This window comes from Amphiura filiformis, chromosome 1 (assembly GCF_039555335.1).
Source record: "Amphiura filiformis chromosome 1, Afil_fr2py, whole genome shotgun sequence".
Classification (NCBI taxonomy): Eukaryota; Metazoa; Echinodermata; class Ophiuroidea; order Amphilepidida; family Amphiuridae; genus Amphiura; species Amphiura filiformis.
In genome coordinates, this window is record NC_092628.1 from 53,447,395 (window position 1) to 53,472,739 (window position 25,345).

Here is a 25,345-nt window from a genome sequence, read left to right on the forward strand (position 1 = left end):
CTTTGTTTACCATGTAATATAAGGGTAGTGTCGGTTTCATAATGTGCATGTCAAAAAATTGCAAAATTACTACAAAATTACAAAAACTTGCACCAGTCACACTATACACACTAGACATAATAGGTACTGTGCCCAACTGTGTACACCATTTCAACCAGCGGTCGATCCTTCATGTAATTATTTCGTGTAAGCTAATCCTAACTCTAACCCTAATCCTAACCCTAAGCCTAATCATAACCCTAATCCTAACCCTAACCCTAATCCTAACCCTAATCCTAACCTTAAGGTAGGAGCATCGGATAATAGGCCCATGCAGGAAAATAGCCACTATTTCAAACCAGAATTATGTATCCATTTCAAATATATAACCAATTAAAGATAAGTCTTTACTCCACTGATTTTTAATGTTTCATGAAAATTTTAACAATTCTTATGTTTTTCTTTATTTTTTGAAAATTCCCTAATTTTTTCTACTAATAATTATTGCTAGCCTAGAGGGAATGTGATATGGTTTCCATAGTTTGTGGGGTGGTTAATAAGCCTAATATCTAAATTCTCTCGCCAGATTTTTTGGATAAAGTGTTTATTTTTTGAGAAAAATCATTTTTCTATTTTTAAATTAGGGAAATCTAGAAACACCCATAACTTAAAATAGAAACACTTTATTAAAAAAAGCTGGCGAGAAAAGTTTCTAAATTTAATAACCTTTCATATGAAACCTTGTTTGTTAAAATTGGCCCTATGGTTAGCTCAGACAATAATTATGAAATTGGGTCATTCAGTGTTTCTAGATCAAATCAAGAAAATTTGAGCAAGTACTAACATTACTTTCAAATATCCCCTATATTACTGACCAATATATTGGAAAAAAGTCAATAATATTATTTGGTAACATTTTTGTAATAAAAAGATCCAAAAAGCAGTTCTATAAATGGGATAGAAAGGAGAAAAAATAATATTTAAACATAGTATCCATGTTCAAACTTTTACCAATTTTAGTGAACGAGGCTTAGTGTCAAAACCACTTTATGTACAAAGTCAATAGGGGTTTCTAATGATAAAAAATGGCATAACTCAAAAACGCTTTGTTGGCAAAAATTAAAACTTGGCAGGCAAGTTTTTCTCACCCAACTACACATCCCTTATCATTTTAAACCAAATCTGTGCATGACACCGTAGCCGATGTTTCTACCTTAACCCTAACCCTAACCCTAATTTCGTGTAAAATTACATGAAGGAATAACCCAACCAGCCGAATTGTGAAGAGCTTCCGTGGCCAAGTGGTTAAGGCAGAGCTCTTGTAAACCTGGGGTCCTGGGTTTGATTCCCAGGCAGGATCACTTTTTCTGTTTGCCTCCTTTATTATTTGGGACGGCGAACCTGGTGAAAAATTATGTTTATTTATATAATTCCCGTCGACCATGCCACTGTTTTTCATTCATTCTACACTGGTTTACTTTGTATATGTTGTAAATGTTATTTTTTGAAGTTCACCCAAAGCTAAAAGAAAGCTTAAAAACCTTAAGACTTTTTACTTTGTAAAGAAGGAAAGTTGCTTTGCCAATTTGTTGATATGATCTCGTTAGCGTAGTAAATATTGTTTGAACACAGCAAGGTGAAGTTTGAGTCGATACAGAGTAAGTACAATTTTAATATGAAGAATGATAACAAGTATGTTTTGTTTTCGTACAGATAAATGGTAACTCTGTTCAAGGCAGATCCCATCAGAATGCATCAGCCATCATCAAGAGTATCTCTGGCAGCAAAGTATCTCTTGTCATCCACAGACATGAGGACAATCTCACACGTCTGGCAGTCAAACCTATAACACCACCTCCACCCATTGCACCCAAACCAGTTATACCACCCAAACCAAAGCCAGCGTCATCGGTGGAACCTCATACAAGTATTGGGGATATTCAGGTAATGGATAGTTTGTATAAATTCTGTGAAAAGTACTGACATAACTTGGTTCATTTTGAAGCACGTGTGAGTGGTAATGGAGCTGCGTTTGTTGCCATCTTTCTGTACACAACACTTTGATGCCTTATGTGATTACTTGTAAAGATGGACATTATGACACTGCAAAAGTCAATGTCTGCTTGAACTACACTTCATACTTATTAGCAAGAGTTTTGCAACATGGATCAAACGTGACCAAAAATGGAGAAGTAGTGGGATTACACAGTGATTGTAACTGGTTCACAACATTTCTGAAATTTGGGTCTAATTAATTAATTCTACATCTATTGGAAAAGTACAGAGACGTCTCATTTATGCTTCCATTTATGAAGGAGAATGATCCCAGAGAGAAACTGAAACAAGATTTTCAAAGCATTTCCTCCATAGATTTGTGATAAATTGTACCTGGCTACCCAAAAATTTTAGCCCCCTTCCTGTCCTAACCTGACAATAGATGTTTGTTTAATGTGTTTTAAAAGCATGTGCTGTTGTTATTATTATTATTATTATTATATTTGGGTCAAGTTGGCTTGGGTCACTCCAAGAAATTTTGGGCTTCCAGGATGCCTGCTTGTCTCAAATGCACATCTGAAATTCAGAACATCATAATATGTAATGATACATTTACACCTGTCTGCTGACCTGATGCAGTCAGCATTATCACACTGATGATATTTATGTCTTCAATTCAATTGTTTCCAGGCTCAAGCACAAGCTATCATTGCTGAATTGGAACCAAGCTCAGCTACAACCCCATCCCCAGAGTCTACACGCAACCCCAAACTTGCCAGCATAGGACGTGTCTTGCCTCAGCAGTCTGTAGATGATTTCTCCAAATATCCCAATGTCAGTACTATTACTCTGATTAAGGTAAGTTCACTGTCCTATAAGTTTACTATAAAAAGTATTTCAGCCGAACAATATATATATGTAAATAGATAAAATGAAAACAATGACAGGTTTTCTGTATGGAAGTCTCTCTTCTCACCCAGTGGAAGCTCAGCTCTTGTACTTAATAATTTAGTTTAATTATCATAATCAAAATCACATGATTGCTCTCAAGGCACAAAAATTTGTTTTCTTGGACACCCTGACTGCTCAACCATGAGTACCAGACTTGGCCTTGTATATCAAAGCAGGGGTGTGATTTTTCTGGATTTTTCCAGATTTTCTGGATTTTTTGTGGCCAAAAGTTCAGCAATTTTATTGATTTTCAACCATATTAGGGTATTTTTGCCCAATTTCACACTGTTCTGTATTTTTTACTGTTTCTGGATATTTCACAAGCTTTGAATCACACCCCTGATCAAAGATAGCCTGTGTAGCTCAGTTGGTAGAGCATTGGACTTGTTTGGACCAGGGTTTGGGGTTCAAGTCCCCGCACAGGCAGGTACCTCCTGAGTTTTTTCCCATGTCTGTATCTGTCGATGCAATGTGTACATTGTAAAATGATGTAAACAAATTATGTGCGATCAGTACGTGCTCACTGATGATTCAAGCTTGATATCTATTTATGATTAACGAAGCTTTACATTATTTTGTGCTTCACAGGGTAACAGAGGCTTAGGGTTTGCTATTTTGGAGGATCCTGATATCTTCAACAGAGCTGGTATATTTGTCAAGGATATCACACACGGTGGCCCTGCTGATCAGGTAATCAAAATGAATATTAAAATTAACTGACCCAAAAGGAACTTATTTCAGTCCTGGTCTAAACTTTGGCTCATTTCATCTGAGTATATAAGAAATTAATTTTCCAAAATCAAATGTACAAATACATTTTCAAAAGTGACCAGTAATTCAATATTCTTACATTCTTCATGATACTTAAATATAAAAGTCAGTGTGCTATGGTGTATGGTTTCACTCAAGTATCTCAGAACTATCTCTAACTAAATGGAATCTCAGATATGCAGAACTGGCTCAGTTTGTAACCAATACATAAGCAGAATATCTTTTTTTCATTTTGGAGTATTTTATGCATGTTTGTAGTGGACAACATGCTCAAGTCACTGAATATCTGACATAAATAAATCAGGGGCATGATTTCTCAGGATGTTTCCTTGTTTCAAGATTTGTTTCCTGTTCTTCCCTGTACAAAAATATAGGAAAGTGCAGTTTTTCAGGATTTTTTGACAAGTGCAATCCCACCCCTGATAAATCATCAAATAAACCTGTCTTTTTTTTTTTGTTACAGGAGGGTCATTTAAGGATTGGTGACCAGATCCTTGCTGTGAATGACCACACACTTGTTGATGTATCCAAATCAAATGCCATCCCCATACTGAAGGACACTGATGGTGCTGTCAGACTCACCATCAGTTCAGACCATCCATATATAGAGGAGGATGAAGACCAGCAGCCAGAGGCAGATAGTAGTATGGTTCAAGCTGTCACAGCCGTTATCACAGAGGCAACTCCCATCAGTTATAGGACTACTGATTTAGATGAACTCTCATCATCAGATGAGGAGCTTGCTCCACAAGTTCACAGATTAAGTGAGTGTAAGTGTGATGAGAAAATGAAGATGTGAGTGAGTGAGTTCTGAGTATCCTCAATGGTATGGTTGTACTCTGCCTGTGGTTAAGACTAAGCAAGATGAGAGAGTGAGTTGAGACTATCCTCAATGGTGCGGTTAAGACTGAGGAAGTGTGCATGTCCGGTACTTTCAAATTTAGTCCACATATTGACCAGTAGCATATATACTTCGTACTGTTCCAACAATAAGCCAAATCACATTAAAATTTGCAATGTATTGCAATTTGGGACACTTTGTCCTCTGACCTATCTGGGAATTGTTTTTGTGCATGCAAAATGTTATGTAAAATGTTTTACTAGAATAAAAAAGAATGAAAAAACATGGTTATTTCATAAATTGTTTATTCAAATTATTTTTAATGATAACATTATTACAATAATAAATGGATAAATAATAATTAAAACCATATCCCTGATAAGTCGGAGTTTAAAGTATCCCAAAACTGCTCGGCAAAAAGAGAAAGTTACAATGCTGACAGGGCTTATTGTCAAACCGGTTATAATGTTCATGCAAGTTGTGAAATACCACTTGCTTTTTGACCCATACTTCATCACTCAATCACAAATAATCACTGGAGTCATTTGAAATTTTTATGCATGTGTATTAACAAAAACTTGTGCTCTTACTCATGTTCATGTATTTGTATCTTGTGTACAGATGAACATCAAGACCCATCAACTCAGGCCACCCTTGAACCCTATGGATACACTGATCAGATTGAGCCTGGTGTGGAGACTACCATTGTTATTGATAAAGGCACGACAGGGCTAGGACTAAGCATTGTAGGAGGAACTGATACTCAGTTGGTAAGAGCAATTGAAAAACATTTTGTGGCAGTTGGATACTTTCTTTAATGCAGTTTAATGGTGTGGTGTCCAGCAGAGACTTAAAAATTAAAATGGCATTCACAACAGGAGGTATAGTTATTTGTTTGTAAGCAGAAGTTACTGTGACATGTTTCATGTACGTTTTTTTTCTCAGGGTACTATAGTTGTGCATGAAGTATATGAACAAGGTGCAGCAGCAAGAGATGGGAGACTTAAAACTGGAGACCAAATCATATCAGTAAGTTTCTATGAACCTTGGAAATACTGCAATTTTATGCATGGTAACTTATTCCTGCAATATGTGATGTGATCAAAATAATGAGTTGTTTGTCGGTGATTTAGTGAATAATGTATTTTATTGTTTTGAACAATACTAAAATTACAATCTTTGGCGCTGTGAGTCTAGTGATGAAGTTTACAGCAAAATAAAGCTATGAAAATGGCACATAAAATGAAATAAACAAAATGAATTTTGAACATGTTCTCATACTAGTATTCAAACTATAGTACTCATACTTATGCCAAAGTACTCATACTCATGACAAGAACTTGTAATTATGATTTGCCATTGTGATGTACTTGTACTCATTTCAAAAGTACTCTGAGCTCACAACCAAATACTTGCCCTCATTACAATTCTGCTGTTTCTTTGTATTTTTATATTAGGTGAATGACATTGATTTGACTGTAGCCACCCATGATGATGCCATTGGAGTACTAAGGCAAACCCCAGCACAAGTGAAATTGATTGTGTATAGAGACCCTGATAGCTATGAAGTAATCAATGTAATGCTGACACGTGTACCAGGAAAGGGACTTGGACTGAGTATAGTTGGAAAGAGGTATGATGTATTTATATACTTTTCAGTCTTAAAAGATAAATTTGCCCATAGAAAAGTAGTAATTGTTACCCATCAGAAATTGGACACCTACATATTTCTGACTGCAGGGCCCTCTCTGCCTTTTGGATACAATTATACTACAAAATACCGAGGAATATCAGAATTGCATCAGAGTTAAAAATTGGTCTGTAAAAGTCTAGAAGCGCACTTGTTGGATTCTGTTTCAAAGAAGACAGAACATCTGACATGTATGTGGCCACTGGCCAGTGCCTCTTGATTTTTCTAAAATGAATAACATTTTCATCCAACCAGGTCTTAAATTCCTCCTCTTTTGTATGTTTTTGTGACAGGAATGATGTTGGAGTATTCATATCGGACATTGTGTCCGGTGGTGTTGCTGAGGCAGATGGGAATTTAGCTAGAGGAGATCAGATCTTAGCTGTCAATGGGGAAGATGTCAGAGAGGCAAGACAAGACAAAGTGGCATCCTTATTGAAGGTAGATATTATTGTGTGCTTGGAGTGTATAGTATTTTTCCCAATTCATTTTGAAGATATATAGTAATGTTTGAATTTGTAGCAGCTGGGAGCAGAATTACATTGTATGATACAGATTTGCAGAGTGAAATTGATACCTGAGTGGCCATGAAAAGGTCTTGTCACTTGAACAATGATTTCTCTGGAGATAATTAAAGTAAAGTCTTTAATAAGGCTTCTACAGATTAATGTGATTGGTGCATGATCATTTGCTGTGGCCAATTTAACTTTGCATAGTATGCAAGTAGGATGTATATACTGCTTCAGCCTAGAAGTACAAACCAAATCTGGCACTGGGGCTGATGCTTTTGTGTCGCATACGCACTGCGTGTTAAAAAACATGACGCATAAAGAGTGTGGTGCGCTCGGCCGGCAAGTACAAATCGCGCAGCCGTTGGTGCGCCAAAGAAGCATTTACACATGCATTACACCGAAATAATTATTCTCATACCTCCAGTTTCCGAGGTCTATTTACTTTTTACTTCTGAGTTGACGGACTATATATAGCAGAGTTTGAGAGGCTGAAATTGTTACCAAGGAGCCATATTTCATCATGTTATACACAGGATGAATAATTTGCTGTAATAAGTCATTAATATCCGAATTTTGAAGTTCATATCAAAGAATGGAGGACCATTAATAAGTCAATCAACATGAGAGAGAAGATTTCTCTGACATTATCCAGATCAAATATGTGACTGTTGTTGGTCAGTTTTGGGTTCCTATAAAAGAAATTGTTTTTGGTCATTACAGTCTTCACAAGGAAATATCTATTTTGAAGTTGGGAGGATGAAACCTGGCCTGGCATCAGCAGAAGATGAGGCCAATCAATCTATGATACATGCTACACCAGCCAAAATAACAGCACCTAGCCCTGTACATCAACCACAGCATATAACATTACAACAATTACCACAGGAACAAACCCAAGGTAAGGCCATATTATAACATTTGCTGTGGAAGTTGCAATATTTTTCAAAACTCAAGACTCAAGTGCCGTAGTTTAGTCACATTTCGAGATTTTTGAATAAAACGCAGGAACTGTTGTTTTATTATTACGATGGAAATATTAGTCGAACATGTACTCGATGTTCATACACAGTATGTACATGAACATGGCGACACACATAAAGGATCGTGTCACAGCACAACCTAATGTAGTTACACGCATTGACGACAACGGCGCTGGTAGTAAATTCCAATTTTCTTTGCTTTACCTCAAGTTGTTCAGCTTAAAATTAAAAGGGACATATCTGACAGTAAAAGCTAACATTTTATGGAAAAGAAATACTAATCGAATTTTTATGGAAATTTTATAACATGGCTTTAACTATAAGCCTGACCCTGTATCAGAGATGCCAGTCATAGTATATTTCAGAATATTTTGCCAACAGTGACAGGCATCTCATGAACAAAACTAGAACATTATACTACATTTGCACCATAAGGAAACCATGTCACATGTTCAAAAGAACAGATTCAAAGATTTTGCCTTGAAGTGCATATAGTTACTTTCAATCGTTTTGAATTAAAAATAAAACTGAACTTCTAGTTCTAGATACTAATGGCAGTATGTGGCATGCGCAACCCCACTTTTGTCATTCAATCGAGGGAATTGCGAAACGCACCCTTGTCAGAGGAAATTTAAGGGGCTACCATGTGTTGTATAAATGTTTTATATGGTAAATGTGTGTTGCTGTTTTGATGCAATGTTGTAATGTAATAGCAATTTGGTTAAAGTTAGTCAACAAATAACACTTTTAAAAACATTGGGGTCCGCTACCTCCTCCCCCCACTTTTTAGATTCTTGAGCGCTGTGACAAAAAAAATTGGGGTCAACAATTCCTTTGGACCCGCCCCTTCCACTTCTGAAAACCTGCACACACCACTGATAATAAATGGTGCTTATAAAACACCTTAAGCCAAGAAGTCTCAATTCGCTGATATAACCCACCTGTGGATTTAGTTTGAGCAAAAATGATCTAAGTAGAGGTATGATTGAGTTGTGCAGTTGTATTAAGTTCTATTTTGATTTTTCATTTTCACAGACCAAAGTGACAATGAACCCAAATTATTGGACGGTATCCGCATTGTAAACCTCCAGCGATCACCGGGAGAATCCTTAGGCTTCAGCATAGCAGGAGGCTGCGGCAGCAAACTAGGGGATGCTCCCATCTGTGTCGCATCCATCAGCCCTAATGGCATGGCAGACAAAAGTCGTCAACTTCAAGTAGGCGACTGCATCCTTACAATAAATGGACAAAGTGTAGAGGGCGCCACACATACTGCTGCAGCTGATATGTTGAAAAGAAGTCAAGGGAAGATTGTATTGGAAGTATATCGTGAGGAAGCGATGGATCAACTCATGAGTGGTCAGCAAGGAGGCGTTGGTGGCATGGTGACTGCAACCCCACCAACAAATTCACCTTCTTCAGAGGAACCTCCTGCATCACCGTAAGTTGCTCATTGTTACTCGCTGTTTAATTTCTACCCTTGGAATGTATTTTTAGTTTTCCACGCAAGTTTTATTGGATGTTTAGTGTGCTGAGGGAATTTGTCATGGCTGGAGTTTAATCATGTGCCTCCTATAACAACTATATACTTGCACTTGACTAATCACATTTTGTAAGTCGTGCGGTAGAAAATATAAAACCAATTCCAAGTACTTGAACCTTTTGCTGTGTTATTGATAAACACAAGTTGGTTCATTAAATTAAACTATTTCATGTTTGTGCTCATAAGATGATCTTCCAGTCACTTGATTATTCTTAAATCTGTCTTCACCAACAGACCTGGTCAGCTGAAAACAGTGGAGCTAAACCGTGGCCCAGATGGACTTGGTTTCAGCATTGTTGGTGGTTACGGTAGCCCACATGGAGACCTCCCAATTTATATAAAGACTGTATTCAACAGAGGAGCAGCTGCCGAGAATGGCGAGCTGAAACGAGGGGACCAAATCGTAGCTGTCAACGGGGAGAAGCTTGAGGGCGTCACACATGAGGAGGCAGTAAATATCTTGAAGAGAGCAAGAGGGAGAGTAATTCTTATTGTGGTTGCTTGAGCCACTTCAGTCAAACTTGTCATGGACCATTCTTTTGACTGTCACAATGGAAAACAAAGTGTTGCATTGAAATTTGAATGTTCCGAGCTCTCGCTATAAGTTCTATTCCTGGATTAACAGTGATATTTTGTAGCTCTCAAGACAAGATGCATGTGGGATGCATGTCTAATTGATTGTTATAAACTGTAACTTCAGTAGTTATTTGAGGTTCAATACAAAAGGGAATGAGAGCACTTTTGCTTTTGAGAATTACTAAAGAACTTGGATAGGTTGCTTATATTTAGCATTCAGGTGGCCAGTCACATTTTATAATCGATAGCTTGAACCCCATTGTATGTCATCATTGTGCAAATCAAAAGAATGGTCCATATTAAGAATTGAACAAAATATGTGCACAAGATCAACTCATGTAAATGAATCTGTTATGACTAACAGACGTACACTGTATATTACAAGAGACATGCAGAGATATTCTGTGCAAAATATGCATTGCCAAAGTTTGAAATCAGCATAATGGGCTATTCAATTTAAAATCCACACTACCCCTGTGGAAGATTTAGCCAAAGTCTGCCACAGAAGGAGTATCAATTTTGAATAGAATAGACAATTGGGTAACTTCCATTTGTAATACTCACTCCAGTTGTGGAAGATATAGGTAAAGCTATAATACAGGGGGAGCATTGGTTTCAAAATGATTACCTCTGGCCAATTACATTTGAAAAACATACTCCCCCTATATCTTCCACAGGGGTAGTGTGGATTTAAACTGGAATAGCCCAATATATTAAAACAGTAACTCTTGTAGCTGACAATTGCATTACATAATGTCTTATGCTTGTGTAATCAGTTAGATATGAATGAATAATTGGTAGTGACTTTACTTTGTCAGCAAAAGAAACTCAAAAAAGTCTTGTGGTTTGTTACTAGAACATGAATGCATTTTTCCAGCTTGACCATCACATATAAGAAATATTGTACAGATAACCGTTATAAATATGCAAATACTGGAAAAAGTTGAAAAGTGATGATCCACAGTCACAGTGATAACTCTGCATGTCTCTTAAGGGATGGGGTATGAGCGTTTGGACAGTATTTATTGTGGGACATTAGAGCACATCAGACATATCAATTGCATTCTGAATCTGAAGAATGTCCTTCTGATATCAAATAATTTTGATTTTTTGAAATTGCAATGTAATACACATTTTATGGCAAATCATTAAAAATTGATATTTTTGATATTTAACAGTACTTGAAGTAAACTTTATAAATCTGATGATTTATACTTAAAGTGTATGTAGGTGGGATGAAAAGCCGACGATCAATTGAAAATTTTGACCATTCAGTATTGAAGATATGGATTTTTTTTTCCCAAAACACCAAAAAAAAAAATAGGTCTTTTGGGAAAAAAATCCATATCTTCAATATAAAAGGTCAAAATTTTCAATTGATCGTCGGCTTTTCCTCCCAGCTACATACACTTTAAGAATATATCATTAGATTTATAAAATTTATTACGAGGACTGTTATATATCAAAAATTTGAAAAATATCAAATTTTAATAATTTGTCATAAAATTTGTATTATATCGTGAATTTCAAAAATGAAAATTATTTGATATCAGAAAGACATGCTTCAGTATTCAGAATGCAATTCGACACGTCTGAGGTGCTCTCATGTCCCACAAAAATACTGTCGAAACGCCATAAACGCTCATTCTAGATCCCTTAAGATGACACTAAGTATTTATATGTACATTGTAACCTTGTATTCTTGTATAATTGAACAACTTGTAAAGCCAAACTATGTAAAGCCAACATTACAAGAGCACAAGAATGAAACTGCCTTGAAATGGACATTATATTTCAAAAATTATGTGTGCCTTTAAACATGCCTGTTTTCATCAAATTGCTGTTAGTTTTTCTGTTCCAAGGGGAGCACACCTTGATTTGCAAAAAAAATATTGGTACCAAGATTTGGAAAGTCATAGGAGAGTATCTATCTACCAGTACCACATTTGCTACGCATTTTATATATAAATTCAGTACTAATTTAACTAAATGAGCAGGAACAGAATTTTCATGATAAACAAACAAAATGAGAATCAGTATTCTTATACAAAATGAGAATCAGTATTCTTATACACATCGATGGTGGACAGTAAATTAAAACAACTTGGGATACTGGTAACTTCAAATTTGTGTCATATTTTAATTTCATCTGTAGCACATAATAGATGGAATATTATGTTACATAATCCATATTGTAAATATTTGCAAAATTCTTGTTACCTTTGTGAAATCTGACTAGGACAAGAAAGATGTTTAAACAAAAAGACATTGAAAATAAGCGTAATGCAGGAAACTGAAAAAGCGCATGTGATGTTGGCAATTGTATCTGTTGCCTTGTGCCATTTCTTATGTTTCAGTGCCATTTCTTAAATGTTTCAGTTGTCAATCAATGTGTTAATTTCATGCACTATATATTCAAGTAAGTCTTCAGTACCTCCAACGGTTCTGATGAAGAGTTCAATATAGATAAGCTTTCATAATCTGATAGAGCAAAATGAGCAAGTCTGGAAATGTGTGTACAGTCAGAAAACTGCAGTTTACTATTTTAAAATGTGAACCTACAATGAGTCAAAATTGTGGTAATAATACCACTTGCTTGTTTTGGTTTTGTCAGTATGGCACAATTAGCAGTCAGTTAAGTCAGCAATCTGCCAACAATATAATATGATGGTTCACTCAAGCTTTGCTGGTCACGACAAATGCAGTAGTTTCCATAACGCTGCATGTGACTTAGCAGGGCCTTGAAGATCTCCAGCATTGGTGCAAGTCCAGTGAAAATTGTAAGGATGTGATTCAATTAAAAATGGATTTATCATTGCTCTTATTTTGCATAATTAGGAAACTTGCTGTGTTTGATGAACTGGTTGGATTAACTACAATGCAACGCTTCTCAAATTACTTTGTCATATATTCATATGTGGTCGCATGTCATAAGTTGGGTATGCAAAAAGGGTGGAGGGATTACACTTTTCTGAAAATTGCGATACAAATTTGATTGGCTTTCCGTAACCCCATATCCTACAGCAGTGGTTGATACCTCATTTTAAGCCTAATTTTATACTCTTTCAGTCTACTGAAGCATATAATTATATATTATTCAGTAAAAAATCACATCAGTTGAAATGAAAAATGCCAGGGGTGGAGGAGCAGGCGGATGTGGAGCAGGCGGATGGGGGAGTGTGCAATAGGGCCTATGTGAAAATTCACATGTCAGCATGTCAAAACTACTGGTTACTTTTTCAAATCTAGTGAGGGTATGATGTATTGAAAGCTTTGAATGTTGAATTTGTACACCTAAAACAATTACTAACTATTTAAGGTGGTACTACACCCTGTGATAAATTTTGTGACTAATTTTGCATTTTTCTCAAATAAGTAACTACACACTTTTCATTTTTTGTCATTTTTGACCATGTAATGGAAATTGTACCCAACTTATGACATGCGACCATGTATTTCTAATTGTGACTGTTTGGAGCTTAACTTAATATAAGACAATAAGAAAGATTCTGTAACAATGATAATGGATCAGTGTGTACATTTGAAATAACAGGGTCTACAGTGAAATCTGACATATAATGCAAAACTATCACAACCTTCATTCCAGAAACTTGATCATTCTATATATTGAATTGTTGATAGAAATCTTCCATTTTGTGCCTGAATTGAAAAATATATATTTTGTTGAAATGTTTCACAAACATTCTAAATATTATGATGTTATGTGTGGTCGATTACTTATCTTTCCATATTATATTCACTATGATATTATCCAGGGTATTATGTATTCAAACAAGTCCATCTTCTGGACCAAACTAAATTGATAGATACATTTCTTTTGGGATATGATGATAATTTCAAATGTTCTTTGCCATATATACAAAGTATTACTGCAAAGTAGGTAGTTTTCATGAAATGTCAGCTATTTATTTGCTGGACATAATGTTTAATCATATTGATCAGTTGTGAAAAAATCCATATTATGTTCTCTATTTTCAAATTACTGTGCCATGGTGGCAGTGTATTAGGTCAATATAGTGCCATGCATAGCACTGCCATGGCTCTTGACCATTATCAGGGCTTTTATAAATAAATGTTTAATACAGGCTATATCATATTGTTACCCATCAGTTTGCATTGACTCTCTCGGCTTGGCTTCGCTAACAAAGATTTAAAGACAGTTGTTCATGTTTGCTGCTACAGGCTCGCTGGTGACTAACGAGGCCGATGCGTGATAGGCAGGTCCGACTGCAGTAGTTGCAGGTCATACAGCATAATATACACCAAATGTAGAGATTAATTGTATAAAAGGTCATTCTGGTCATTTTAGGATGATTCGGTGTTGAAGAAAGTCTTCAATAATCATCAAAACTGACAGGTATCAATAATTTTGATACACCCTGTATCACTTCTCCGACATTGCCATTCATCTGTTCAATTTCTAACTAGAAGAAGTACTTTATGACAGACATGTTGATAGACATGTTATCAGTACTTAGTCAGTGATTGAAGTCAAAACTTTTGATTTGAGACCAATTTTGGACACTTGATTCTCCCGTCCAAATTCTCAGTATTCTAATTAAATAGCTTTAAAGTGTTTTTTTCTCCAACAAGGGATGCCTTTTTTCTCAAGTAGGTTAATGATATATACCTAGATGTCTTTTTAATTTGTTTGTGATCAGTTTAATTTTATAAGTATACCTTGTGTATTCAGAATTATATTAGCATATGGATAAACTGTGCATGCATATGCAGGGTGTATCAAAATGATTGGTACCCATCAATATCCAGTGAACATGACCAAGATTTCCACAATAAAATGCACCATAACAGCCACCTTATTTGTAGATTTATGTCATAAAGGTATCAATAAATCGTAGTCATTTCAAGAGGATCTAATGTTGAATGTGGAAGAAGCAGTTGTTTAGTAGACAACAAAGCTGATGGGTACCAATTATCTTGATACACCCTGTACCATTTGAGTGTTATATATATACCTTGAAATAATCACATGTGTGATGTAGGGTCAGGTTATTTTCATATTTGTGTCTATTTGATCTTAAACTAAAATTTTGTCAGATCATGCAGACGTATAGTAGGTATCATGCGTAACTGCCCACTATGCCAAATCATATACATACCATGAGACGATCAAATGCACAATACATGTGTATAAAAATGTCTTCAATTGTGCCTATTGTAATCAAACTTGTATTTGTATCTTACTGAGCCTTGAATAATATAATGCCTTGACTACTTTATCGAATTTGCCATTTGTAGAGCCAGGTATGCGTTTTTGTGATATATATTTGACCGCTTTGGATTGACGTTTTGTACAGGCAACGAGATACCATGATAATACCGTATTGTATACGTACACTGCACTCGGGCCAGGCATTCTTTCTTGAGTGTGTTTCTAAAACCTCATCAGTCTACCACCACCATGTTACTCATTTGCTTTGTCTTGGGTTGTTGTTTGTTTTGTTTTTCGAAACAATTGTGGAATATAGTCACAATATTTTTTACCCTTTCAAAAGCAGTTACATGCATGCACCTGCTGAGTCTGCTCTTTGGATGACTGATTAATTGTGACACAATCTGGGAAATGAGAGTCTAATGTGTCTAATATTGATTTATAAATATAATAGCAACAAATGTGCTGAAATTTGTTTCATATTGACTGTTTTCAACAACTGGTAAATTGTGCATCTTGGTAATAAGGAGTATAATTTCCATGTTGTCAGAATGTAGCTATTAACTGATGTAAAAGTCTGAAATATTTAATATTTTTGACATTTATCTCATTTCCCATAATCATGTCATAATGGTAATCAGGTATAATTAGAAAAAGACAAATATAGCGGTGGTAGTGGCACAAAATATGTTTTGGAAAAGCAGTTGTCACCTGAACTCCATGCACATTCTTGAACAATTATGAAACACATGTTATTAGCTAGATTTGTAATTGGTATGGTTCAGGCTGATTTCACAAAGACTTGTAAGGCTTTTTGATCTTTGCATAATACACCAAAAACACCTTAAACTTGATCAATCCTTCACAGAGGAGAGTATGAATCTAATTGTGTGTGAGGAATTCATTGAGGAAGTATTATATAGTTCTTCATTCTGCAATCTCTCACTGGCTTTACAAAGATTTTACACAAGGCTAACTCACGGCAGTATAATGTGCAGGAAACATGCAACACAATGCAAGTTGTCCCTATAGACCACTTAACATCATTGTTTATCAACAAAGGCGAGGAACTGGTCTATCGATATGCTTGAATGAACTGGACACTGTTCAATGGCTTTCTTGTATTATATGAAATGTGGTGGGTGATTTAAAATGCATGTGCAGGGCAAAAAACAATGGAAATTGCCATAATTTGCGCGCTTACTGCCGGGCAATGACATCACATGTCAAGTGGTCTATATTAAAGCAGTTGCGTGGGATATGAAAACTTACGATGTAATTTGGCTTTTATGATGCTTTGTAATCCTTTGTGGAATTACATAATGATGCATTGTAAAGAAAACACATAACAAAACAAAAGGTTTACAAAATCTAGTGATATCTTTATTTACATAAAATAAACGTTGCCTTTACAACAAAATGACACCATAACGTTTTTAAAACATGTCATTTTTTAAACAAATGCACATCTGTATGTGACCAAAACATTTATGTTTTAGAATAATAAAATTTGTATTTCCATCTTACAAAATATATATAAAAATACAGGTTCAAGGAATTACTATCTTAATTTTGCTATATTTATTCAGCCGTGTTTATGTTTGTAGAATGTAGCTTTTTAGTCAATCTGATATGATGAAATTGGACCAGGTGAACCAAGAAAATTAACCATTTTTGCACATTCCAGCTTTTAATGTTGTGAACTAGTGTACCTTGTTAACTATAACAATTCAATTATGTTAAAATGAGTTGAATTATTGCAAGATAGTTTTATTATACATCAGAAGCTCACAAGCATGACAATATGTTGAATTCTTTTGCTATGCATGTTTGTACACAGGAGGAGGTTAGTATGTAGCTCAATACCTGATGTGAAATGCTTAATCCATAAGGCCATAACATGGCAAATAAGCACTCATCTGCTTACAATGCTCATTAAAAGTGTCGGGACACTCTCCCCCATTCCTCTGATCAATGTGATATCAAAGAAAGTAGCATTTCCACACATTAGAAATAACTGAAATAAGGCATCTTTTCCATAGGTGTTCCAAGAACTTTTGACAAGAATTAAAGGTTAGGTGGATGAGTGTGTAACTGCCCTAATTAGAGATATCTATAGTCCGTATGCCTTTCTGAAAGCAGTAATTTCCATATTGTTTTTTATTGTATCGCTAAATGTAAGGATGATAAGTATAGAAAGGAAATGACGCAAGGAATCCAACTATCATAACAGATTCCTGCAGAAGTTAGCATTTTTTAAGAAAATCACAACATTTTATTTTAATTTAATGCCTCAAGGAAGGCATACAGACTATAGGATTGCATAAAATTTACTTGTAACATATGTTGATTAGATGATCAGTTGACCTGATGCATCCAGATAAGATGTTATTCCATCACTATTGATCACCATTTGGAAAACAATGAAGTACAGTTGACTAGATGTTCAATTTGGTTTATTTTGGAATCAATAATATTCAGAACACACTCTACTGATAAGGTTAATGAATTGGTCTGAAACTGAATGAAATGCATATTGTGAAATGTGTTCTGAAGTAAGGCAGATGTTTCAAAAGTATTTTTTGCCAGTTCACCTTCTTGATGCATAATAACTCAAAAATGGATAACTTATTGTTGATGTGTTTGATAGCAGGAGACATGGTTTTGAAAAAATTGCACTTGCATTATTTGATCTGATTCGCTCTTATTTATTCCAGCTCCAGTGACACCTCATTAATATCCCTGGACCTTGGGATGTATTAAAATAGGTATGCGCATTTCACTTTTCAAACCCCTCCAGTGAACATGAACATAGACCCAATTATACCTAGCTAAATATGCATGAGGTGTCACTCGAGTTGGAACAGATAATAGTTGATATCCTAGGGTATAAATTACAAGTGGTTTAAGATAACAAAAATGTACAGTGTTAACGTATTGATGAGGGGTGGACTTCACTAACATTAACAATAAACTATTCCAGTTGAAATCCATATATCCCCTACAGAAGACATGACCTTAATCGGAGTGTTAACTTTAAAATAGGGTTACCTGAATGGGTAACTCCATTTGAAATCTACACCCCTGTGAGAGAGATCAAGGTCATGTCTTCCATAGGGGGTGTATGGATTGCAACTGAAATAACCCAGTGCAACACAGAATCATATTCATAGGTTACAATGGATTTCATTACACATTACAAACATTGCAGATAAATAACAGAATCTCATAGTAAAATTATGACAGATACTGACTGCTCAGAACTTTACAATAAGTTTCTCAAGATACAGTGGGTTAAAAGTTTATGAAATCCACCCCAGAGATTGTATAGAGTTTGGTATTTGATAATGAAAGTGCCTTGAAGAAAGATAGATATGCCATAAATTGATCAAATGAAATATTTTATATTTGCATAACATTTTTAATTGATGACTGATTGTATTGATGTAATAAAACTATTTATTATCGCAAAATATTTGAGTTGATTTCTGTGTGGATAAATGAGTCATTGTGCTGCTTTTTTATGCTTATGTGGCATTTTAAAATGTGTGATATGGTTAATCAAAATTGAGAAACAATAAGCAAGTAGAGGGAAAACTTTATAAATTAGAATTTATCCACTCGTATATATAAATCAGCTTTTGTAGCAGAATTTCATGAACAGAGCAGTTGCATTTATTGGCCCTGCCCAAAAGTAGTTAGGAGAAGAAAATTAAGCTGTGTGACTTGAATTGTATTTGTATCTATCCATTCAATATACCTGATGGGTCTACCTGAGTGAGAGTTGATGTATAGGCCTATATGTTTATATATTAACATCTCTCCCACTCAAGTGCAGCTGCTGAAAGAGCTTAGGGAGATTAGTGCTAAATTTCACAAATACCCCCTGTGAAAAATGGCATAAATCGTGAATTTGAAAGTCCAGTTTTGGAAGTTGTTTTTGTTTTCCACCTTTTATCCACACAATAGAGCTGTTCAGTTGAAATTTACACAAAAGTAATTGAGATGACTTAATGACAACCGTCTATAGAGGTTGTGCATATGACGTATCATACCGTAAATATGGCGGACTTTTCAAATGCATTCAACAAAAGCATGATTGCAATCTACCGCAACAGTTCATATCACACACATAACAAATGCACTACGATCAAATAGGTTGATGATAACATTTGATTGAATGGACTGCATTGCGCCATGATTATGGTGAAGGACACCGGTTCAAATCCTCTGTTTGGCCAATCGATAAAATCATGTAGGGCTTCTATAAGATGTGGGCGAGTTGCTTGATTGAGGATCTTTTCCCTAACTTTGGCTATAACTAATGTGTTACAGACAAACTCCCACTCTTATATATTGGTGATTGTCTCTTGGAATGCCCCTGGATTGCCTACATCTTCATTGTTATTTCCATTGATATGTGTAGCCAATTTGGTAGTCTTTGAGCCAGTATGCTTGAACTTGCCTGTTTTTCCTCTTGGAATTGACCTCTGTAATTAATAAAAGAAGGTGATGATGGTTTTAAAGGAGAATATTAGTCGAGAAGTTTAAAATGGGGGTGGGGTATGCAGGAGGTGCACCCAAAATAGAGTTCACCTTTTAATGCAAATATGTTCCGAATTAAAAAGAAAAACTAATAAAGGGACCAATTTTTCGTGTCAGAGGGGAAGGTCCACATTTTGGAGATTCTGCAAAAAAAAAAAAAAAAAACGCGTAACGGGTATGCAACCAGTCTAATATCCAAAACTGTGAATTGCAAGTTATTAATTTTTAAATATTTCTTCCATTTTTTTTACACAAATTGAACAAAATTGCACATAAAGTTACTGTGTCGTGTCAATGAAGTAAGGAAAGCTTCGAAATTCCTGTTTATGTTGGTGCTGAGCAAAGTACTGCTGGGGAGGCAGACTGAAAAGGCCTGGGGTAAAAAGAGAAAGGGGAATATTATATGTAGGTGAAGGAGATGGGAATAAGGTGGAAAAGGTAGGCAGAGAGGTGACTGAAAGGGGCCCGAGGATACGAGAGAATAGGAAGGTATTATAGAGACAGTGACAGGAAACTGTGTAATCAATGCAGGTTTACCACTTCCTGGATTACCATTAATGTCAAACTTTCATGTAAAAGATACACTCACATGCACCAACTCTCCCCTCACACCGTCACACCCTAACAGACACGCACCATATACTTACACTTTGTGTCGCAGATATACTTTCTATTCCAATATCTGCTTCCTTTGGGAGTTGTTTTGTATGACAAATTGGTTTATGTCTATGCCAGGCAAAAAATATTGCTAATAAAAACACGTTGGCAATAGCTGCAAATATGACTATAAGCCTGACAATGTCGTTCCATTCCCAACCGTCATCTGTAAATAGAAAAGAATGATCAAAGGTAGGGTTTTTTGTACATTTTGATAAACATTGCGCTGCGTGTTAGTTTTTTTAGTCGAAATAATCTACATTTTGCACCCAAACAGCTGATGCATAAAGCCGTTTCGGCGTTTCCGTCAAATTCAATCCACTTTTGGCTGATTTTACATGCATAGGCCTACAGCAAATATTTTTTTAAATCCCCAAACGGAAATCTCGGTCGGTGGGCTCGTTGAACAGCTTGTTATTTCGTCACTATATCTTCTGGTTGACAATACGACACACTCTGTGTTCGGTATACATCTATATCAAATAGTATGATCATGTTTTTTGAACAGAAAAAATCGAAACCGTGGAATTGCAAATGTTTCAAGAAGGTCTAATAGTTAAAATTGAAAATGTGTTGTTAACTTACATATATGGCAGTTGCGACCACTCCAGCCTTGAGCGCACTGACATAAATAACCTAAATTGTTGTTTCGACGGATACACGTCGCTTCATTCAAACATGGATTATAAGATTTACATGCATCTGAAATGAGAAGAGTGGAAATAGATTGGGTCAAAATAGTAATGAAGTACGTATGTATGTATTTGCGTTGTCATGATGCGGACTTTGAGAAAGCTTTTGATAGCGCGAACTTAGTCGTGAAGCTGTTAGACATTCTTAAGAGGATAAAGATTAACTGAAGAGGCCTGCGATTGATATAGGGACAAGTGGCAGTGCATAGGTGATGGTGATGGATAGTTTCAAACCCAAGTGTTGTTGAAGAGGAGTGCGTCAAGGACGTCTACTATCACCGGTGCTCTTCTCAATATACTTCTAGTGCCCCTCGCCTTGACTTACCAAAAATTACAATTCTCAAATTGACCCCTCCCATGCCATCATACATTGATATTATCACGAATACGTTTTTTTTTAACGTTCTTACCTGGTGGTGGTGGTTCTGGTAGACACAAGTTAAATATTGGAGGTGATCCGCTACAGTTGCATATATTAGTTGTTATTGTGTCTAGATTTGATGCTGGTAAGCATTCAGTTGGTCTTTGTACTGGAAATGGCACCTGGTGGTTTATGTTGTTACAAACTGTAAAAAGAGCCCAATCACAAATGAAGTATTCTTAAATGGGGTAAATATTGGGTTAAGGGTATAGACTAGGTATTGTTGGTCGAGGCAGCCCAAAAATTGATTTTCATTATCTAAATCAATATATTATTGCAAAATAACACTTCGATGTTTTGCAAAAGTTCATTCTACAAATCATATACGTTGAAAACTTGCTTGATTTATTGTTGTTAACGAGTTAATATGTGTGTTTTACAAAAGTGTTGTTGTTTCAGCCCTCTTTACAATAACTCAAGAACCACAGGACCTATACAAAAGTATATCTGTGATATTTTAATTCTTCTACACACTCGCTATCAAGTGATCAATTCAATTTTTGCTAAAGCTCACTACCATTCGCAAGATGCTGTGAACTACCAAATCGCAACAGTTTAAAATAGTTGCTAACCTAAACCTTATTGATTCAAGCGTCCGAGCTCTGAAAAGTAACAATAAGTTGATCTTTCATATTGACCTACATGGAAAATTGTTTGACTCATCAAAATATGTAGCATCGAGTCGAAGGGGTGAGTGATCCTGTTTGCGCCAAAATGTTTTGAGACAAGTAAAGATGACACACAAGAGGAAAGATGTGGGCTCTGAAGGCTTGATACACGGGAGTCATTTCCAGGTCCATGATGGTTTCGCGGGAGGGGGAAAGCACCCCAAAACTGCGGTAATTTTTGTACATTTTTGGCCTGAGGAGTATTTCGTGATTCTAGCATCCTCTCTTTATGGTATATTCAGGAAAAAAAGATTATTTCCAAAATTTCATCTGATTCCGATTTTGCGTTTGCGAGTTATGCATGATTATGTGTATTGTCAAATTTGCTCTGCTGAGCTAATTTACAAACCCGGCAAATTCAGTTGGTTCCATGCATTTAGGATAAGTTGGAACCATTGTAATCATTACAAATATGCAAATATAATTTATATAAAACCAATTTCACATTAAGAGAACGTGAACATAATATACATTACCATGATTACCTGCATCTGCTGTGACTGATACAATTGCTTGCAAACATGTAATTATCACGCACAATGAAAACACGGGCCTATATTCCATTCTGTAACAGCAAGATAATTATGTATTAAAAATCATTAAAATTTCTAATATATAAAAAAAAATTATATAAAAGTCATTTCTACTCGCGATTTGCTTGACATTTATGAATGTTAAAAAAGATATGCTTACATGACGATCCGTTTATTAAAGCCATCACTATATCCATGATAACCTTTTTAATACTCCATTTATCTGGAATCTTTCCGAGACTCACATAATAAATGTATATCTTTCATGTTATTTAATAATGGTATCAAAATAAACATGTCAGTGATTAGTTGAGCGGAAAAAATTCGTCAGTGGTAAATAGGCAAAGACCAATCCAGTAGAAAAGAACCATACTACGTGTATATATGCTAGAAAAAACTCATTATTTCATAATTATTTCTTAATGAGACTCATTTCGTTCAGCATGGAGCTTCATAGCAATAGCTCGATTTGAAATGGCGAACTGTCCATTGATTTTAATAACTAAATAATTAATACATTGGTGCTGTAAATATAGTTTGACATATGACTGATGGGCGTACATACGTCACGGCTGAAGATGAAGGTAAAAAACAATGATAATGCACGATATATAATAAAACATCATGCAGTTTATTTAGTTGTTAACTTAATTATCATCATTATTATTTTTGTTATTTATTTATTATCATTATTATTATTAGTGTTATTATTATTATTATTATTATCATCATCATCATCATCATCGTCATCGTCATCGTCATCATCATCATATTATTAGCATTATTATTAGTTTATATAATTAATTAGGGGTCTAATTATAGTTCAGTAATCATGGTAATATTCAAATTATTACCATTTTACAAACATTTTGACGTTTTGATATCCCCTTAAGGTACTAGGTTTTGGATCTGTTTAAGGCTCACTTCCTCATATAATGCCTATACTGATTGCTGGTCGACATCTCTGCAAAATCAAATTGAGCTATAAAAAAACCCATTTGAATTAGGCCTTGTGCACTCACCTTATTACATGCACTCCGTCGTCGATGTAATGGTAGATATATTCGGTAGAGCCTTGCCAGGAGCATTTCCCATGAAGTACAATTGGCAGGTGTTTAATAAAAGACTTAAGCTTGCTTGGCAACGACACTCAGACTTTACTTAAGTCAATACTGCAAAATATAGAATTATTTATGCAGTATTATTGCATTGCGATAATGAACAAAAATGCTGCTTCAAAATAGACATATTTTCATACATTTCCTTTACCAATAAAGCCTGTATATTTCGCAGCTCGCTGCCGCATTGTACTTCCTTCCACTTTTTCATTAACGAGTAACGACGTCATACATATATAATTGGAAATATATTTACGTCTATATCGTACACTGCAAAAACAGTTTAATAGAAAGTGAATGCAAAAATGTGTTTAGAAACGATATGTTTAGAATATGGATGTCAGATGTTTAGAAATTGAATACCATCACTGACCAATGTTCAGACATTTGACACATGATGTTTAGCTAAAAAATGAAGGCAAAATTGTGTTTAGAAAAGTGTTTAATTTCTAAACACTGTTTTTGCAGTGTAATTATCGTCGCAAGGAAGAGAAAAACAATATTGGTTGACGGAGCAAAGAGGTCGTCTATTTTGGTGTCGTTTGTTGAAAATCGGTGTTGCGTATTATCACATAGAAATGTTCATACATGTGATTAATCAAGGGAATATAATATTATAAATATGACTATACGATAGGTAACAATATCCGGTTTGTTTTGCTAAAACCTTACATGGATAACTTATCAGTATAGCCTACACCAGGAAAGTTGAAATTTTACATCTTCTCTGCCTACACATATCTGCACTGGCATGATAAACAATTAATGCATCAGTTATTATTCTTTATTTCCTACTTTGTTTCTTCGTTTCTTTGTTTTTGATGTTTGCTTGTTTGTTTATTTGTTTGTTTGTGTGTTTGTTTCATTGTTTCGTCTTCTCCTTCTTCTCATTGTTCTGGTTAACAATGGTTAATGTTGTTCCTATTTTCATACTTTCCGCTCTTCTTTTCATATTGATGCATTTTCGTACTTTCCGCTCTTCTTTACATGCATTTTGAACGTACCCATCAAACCTGTTATCCAATTAATGTTATTGCTTATTCTTGGACGATTCAATTTAAGTAAAATTTTGGGTGCACAAAATTAGCATCCAAGTGAATCTAAACACCTTCCTGATGTCTAAGGACAAAAATAGACACAGAGGAGAAAATAGTAATATGCATATATCCAAAATGGGAGGGCACTTTTAAGTTGTAGAATTTCAGGTATGTCGAATTCCACTTATATGTTAAGGGAACCCATAGCGCCATTAGGCGAACCTTTACGGTGTAAGTGTAAATCTTTCTAACACTTCGAAACCTTAGCTCCCGAGTTATCAATGTAAGTTTACCAGTCCGGGAATACCGTTCTCGCTAAACTTTTTGTTCTTCCGTAAAGTTCATTTAGATGCTATTTTATACACAATTTGGCCAAAAATCGAGTAATTTAAATTATTTTTCCTGTCCCCAATTTTACGTATCGAAATCAGCATCTCCTATCACTTACCTTTATGTTTTAGTGTAAACCTATGTATCTTTTTTTTTTTTTGTTGCGATAATGCTATATTACATGATTTGCTGCTGAAAAATTAAGTAATTTGACCCAGAAAGCACTTTGCACCAATTTGGAAATTTTATGGTCTATTATCGAAATCAGTACTCAAACTCCTCAAACCATTCTTTTAGCCCGGGCCTTTTAGT

At 35.3% G+C, this 25,345-nt stretch overlaps 2 protein-coding genes across 2 annotated transcripts in view; one reads left to right on the forward strand and one right to left on the reverse strand.

Moving 5' to 3' along the window:
• The window catches only part of LOC140161509 (multiple PDZ domain protein-like), a 55,567-nt gene extending 44,939 nt beyond the window's left edge, over window positions 1-10,628 (forward strand). Inside the window, exons 27-37 of the mRNA XM_072184923.1 lie at window positions 1,693-1,923; window positions 2,665-2,832; window positions 3,514-3,615; window positions 4,160-4,460; window positions 5,159-5,307; window positions 5,483-5,566; window positions 5,995-6,170; window positions 6,521-6,668; window positions 7,460-7,637; window positions 8,755-9,160; window positions 9,497-10,628. Coding sequence (XP_072041024.1) covers window positions 1,693-1,923; window positions 2,665-2,832; window positions 3,514-3,615; window positions 4,160-4,460; window positions 5,159-5,307; window positions 5,483-5,566; window positions 5,995-6,170; window positions 6,521-6,668; window positions 7,460-7,637; window positions 8,755-9,160; window positions 9,497-9,767 — 2,214 coding nt within the window. The 3' untranslated portion in view covers window positions 9,768-10,628. The remainder of the gene's footprint in view (window positions 1-1,692; window positions 1,924-2,664; window positions 2,833-3,513; window positions 3,616-4,159; window positions 4,461-5,158; window positions 5,308-5,482; window positions 5,567-5,994; window positions 6,171-6,520; window positions 6,669-7,459; window positions 7,638-8,754; window positions 9,161-9,496) is intronic.
• A 5,811-nt stretch (window positions 10,629-16,439) lies between these two features.
• On the reverse strand, window positions 16,440-23,698 carry LOC140148789 (uncharacterized). Its single transcript, XM_072170865.1, has 6 exons — window positions 23,571-23,698; window positions 22,492-22,580; window positions 21,337-21,492; window positions 20,820-20,936; window positions 20,225-20,400; window positions 16,440-19,522 (listed from the first exon to the last, which is right to left on the reverse strand). The coding sequence occupies exons 2-6, from the start codon at window positions 22,577-22,579 to the stop codon at window positions 19,382-19,384; spliced, it is 678 nt and encodes a 225-aa protein (XP_072026966.1). The 5' UTR covers window position 22,580; window positions 23,571-23,698; the 3' UTR covers window positions 16,440-19,381.
• Between the last annotated feature and the right edge of the window lie 1,647 nt (window positions 23,699-25,345).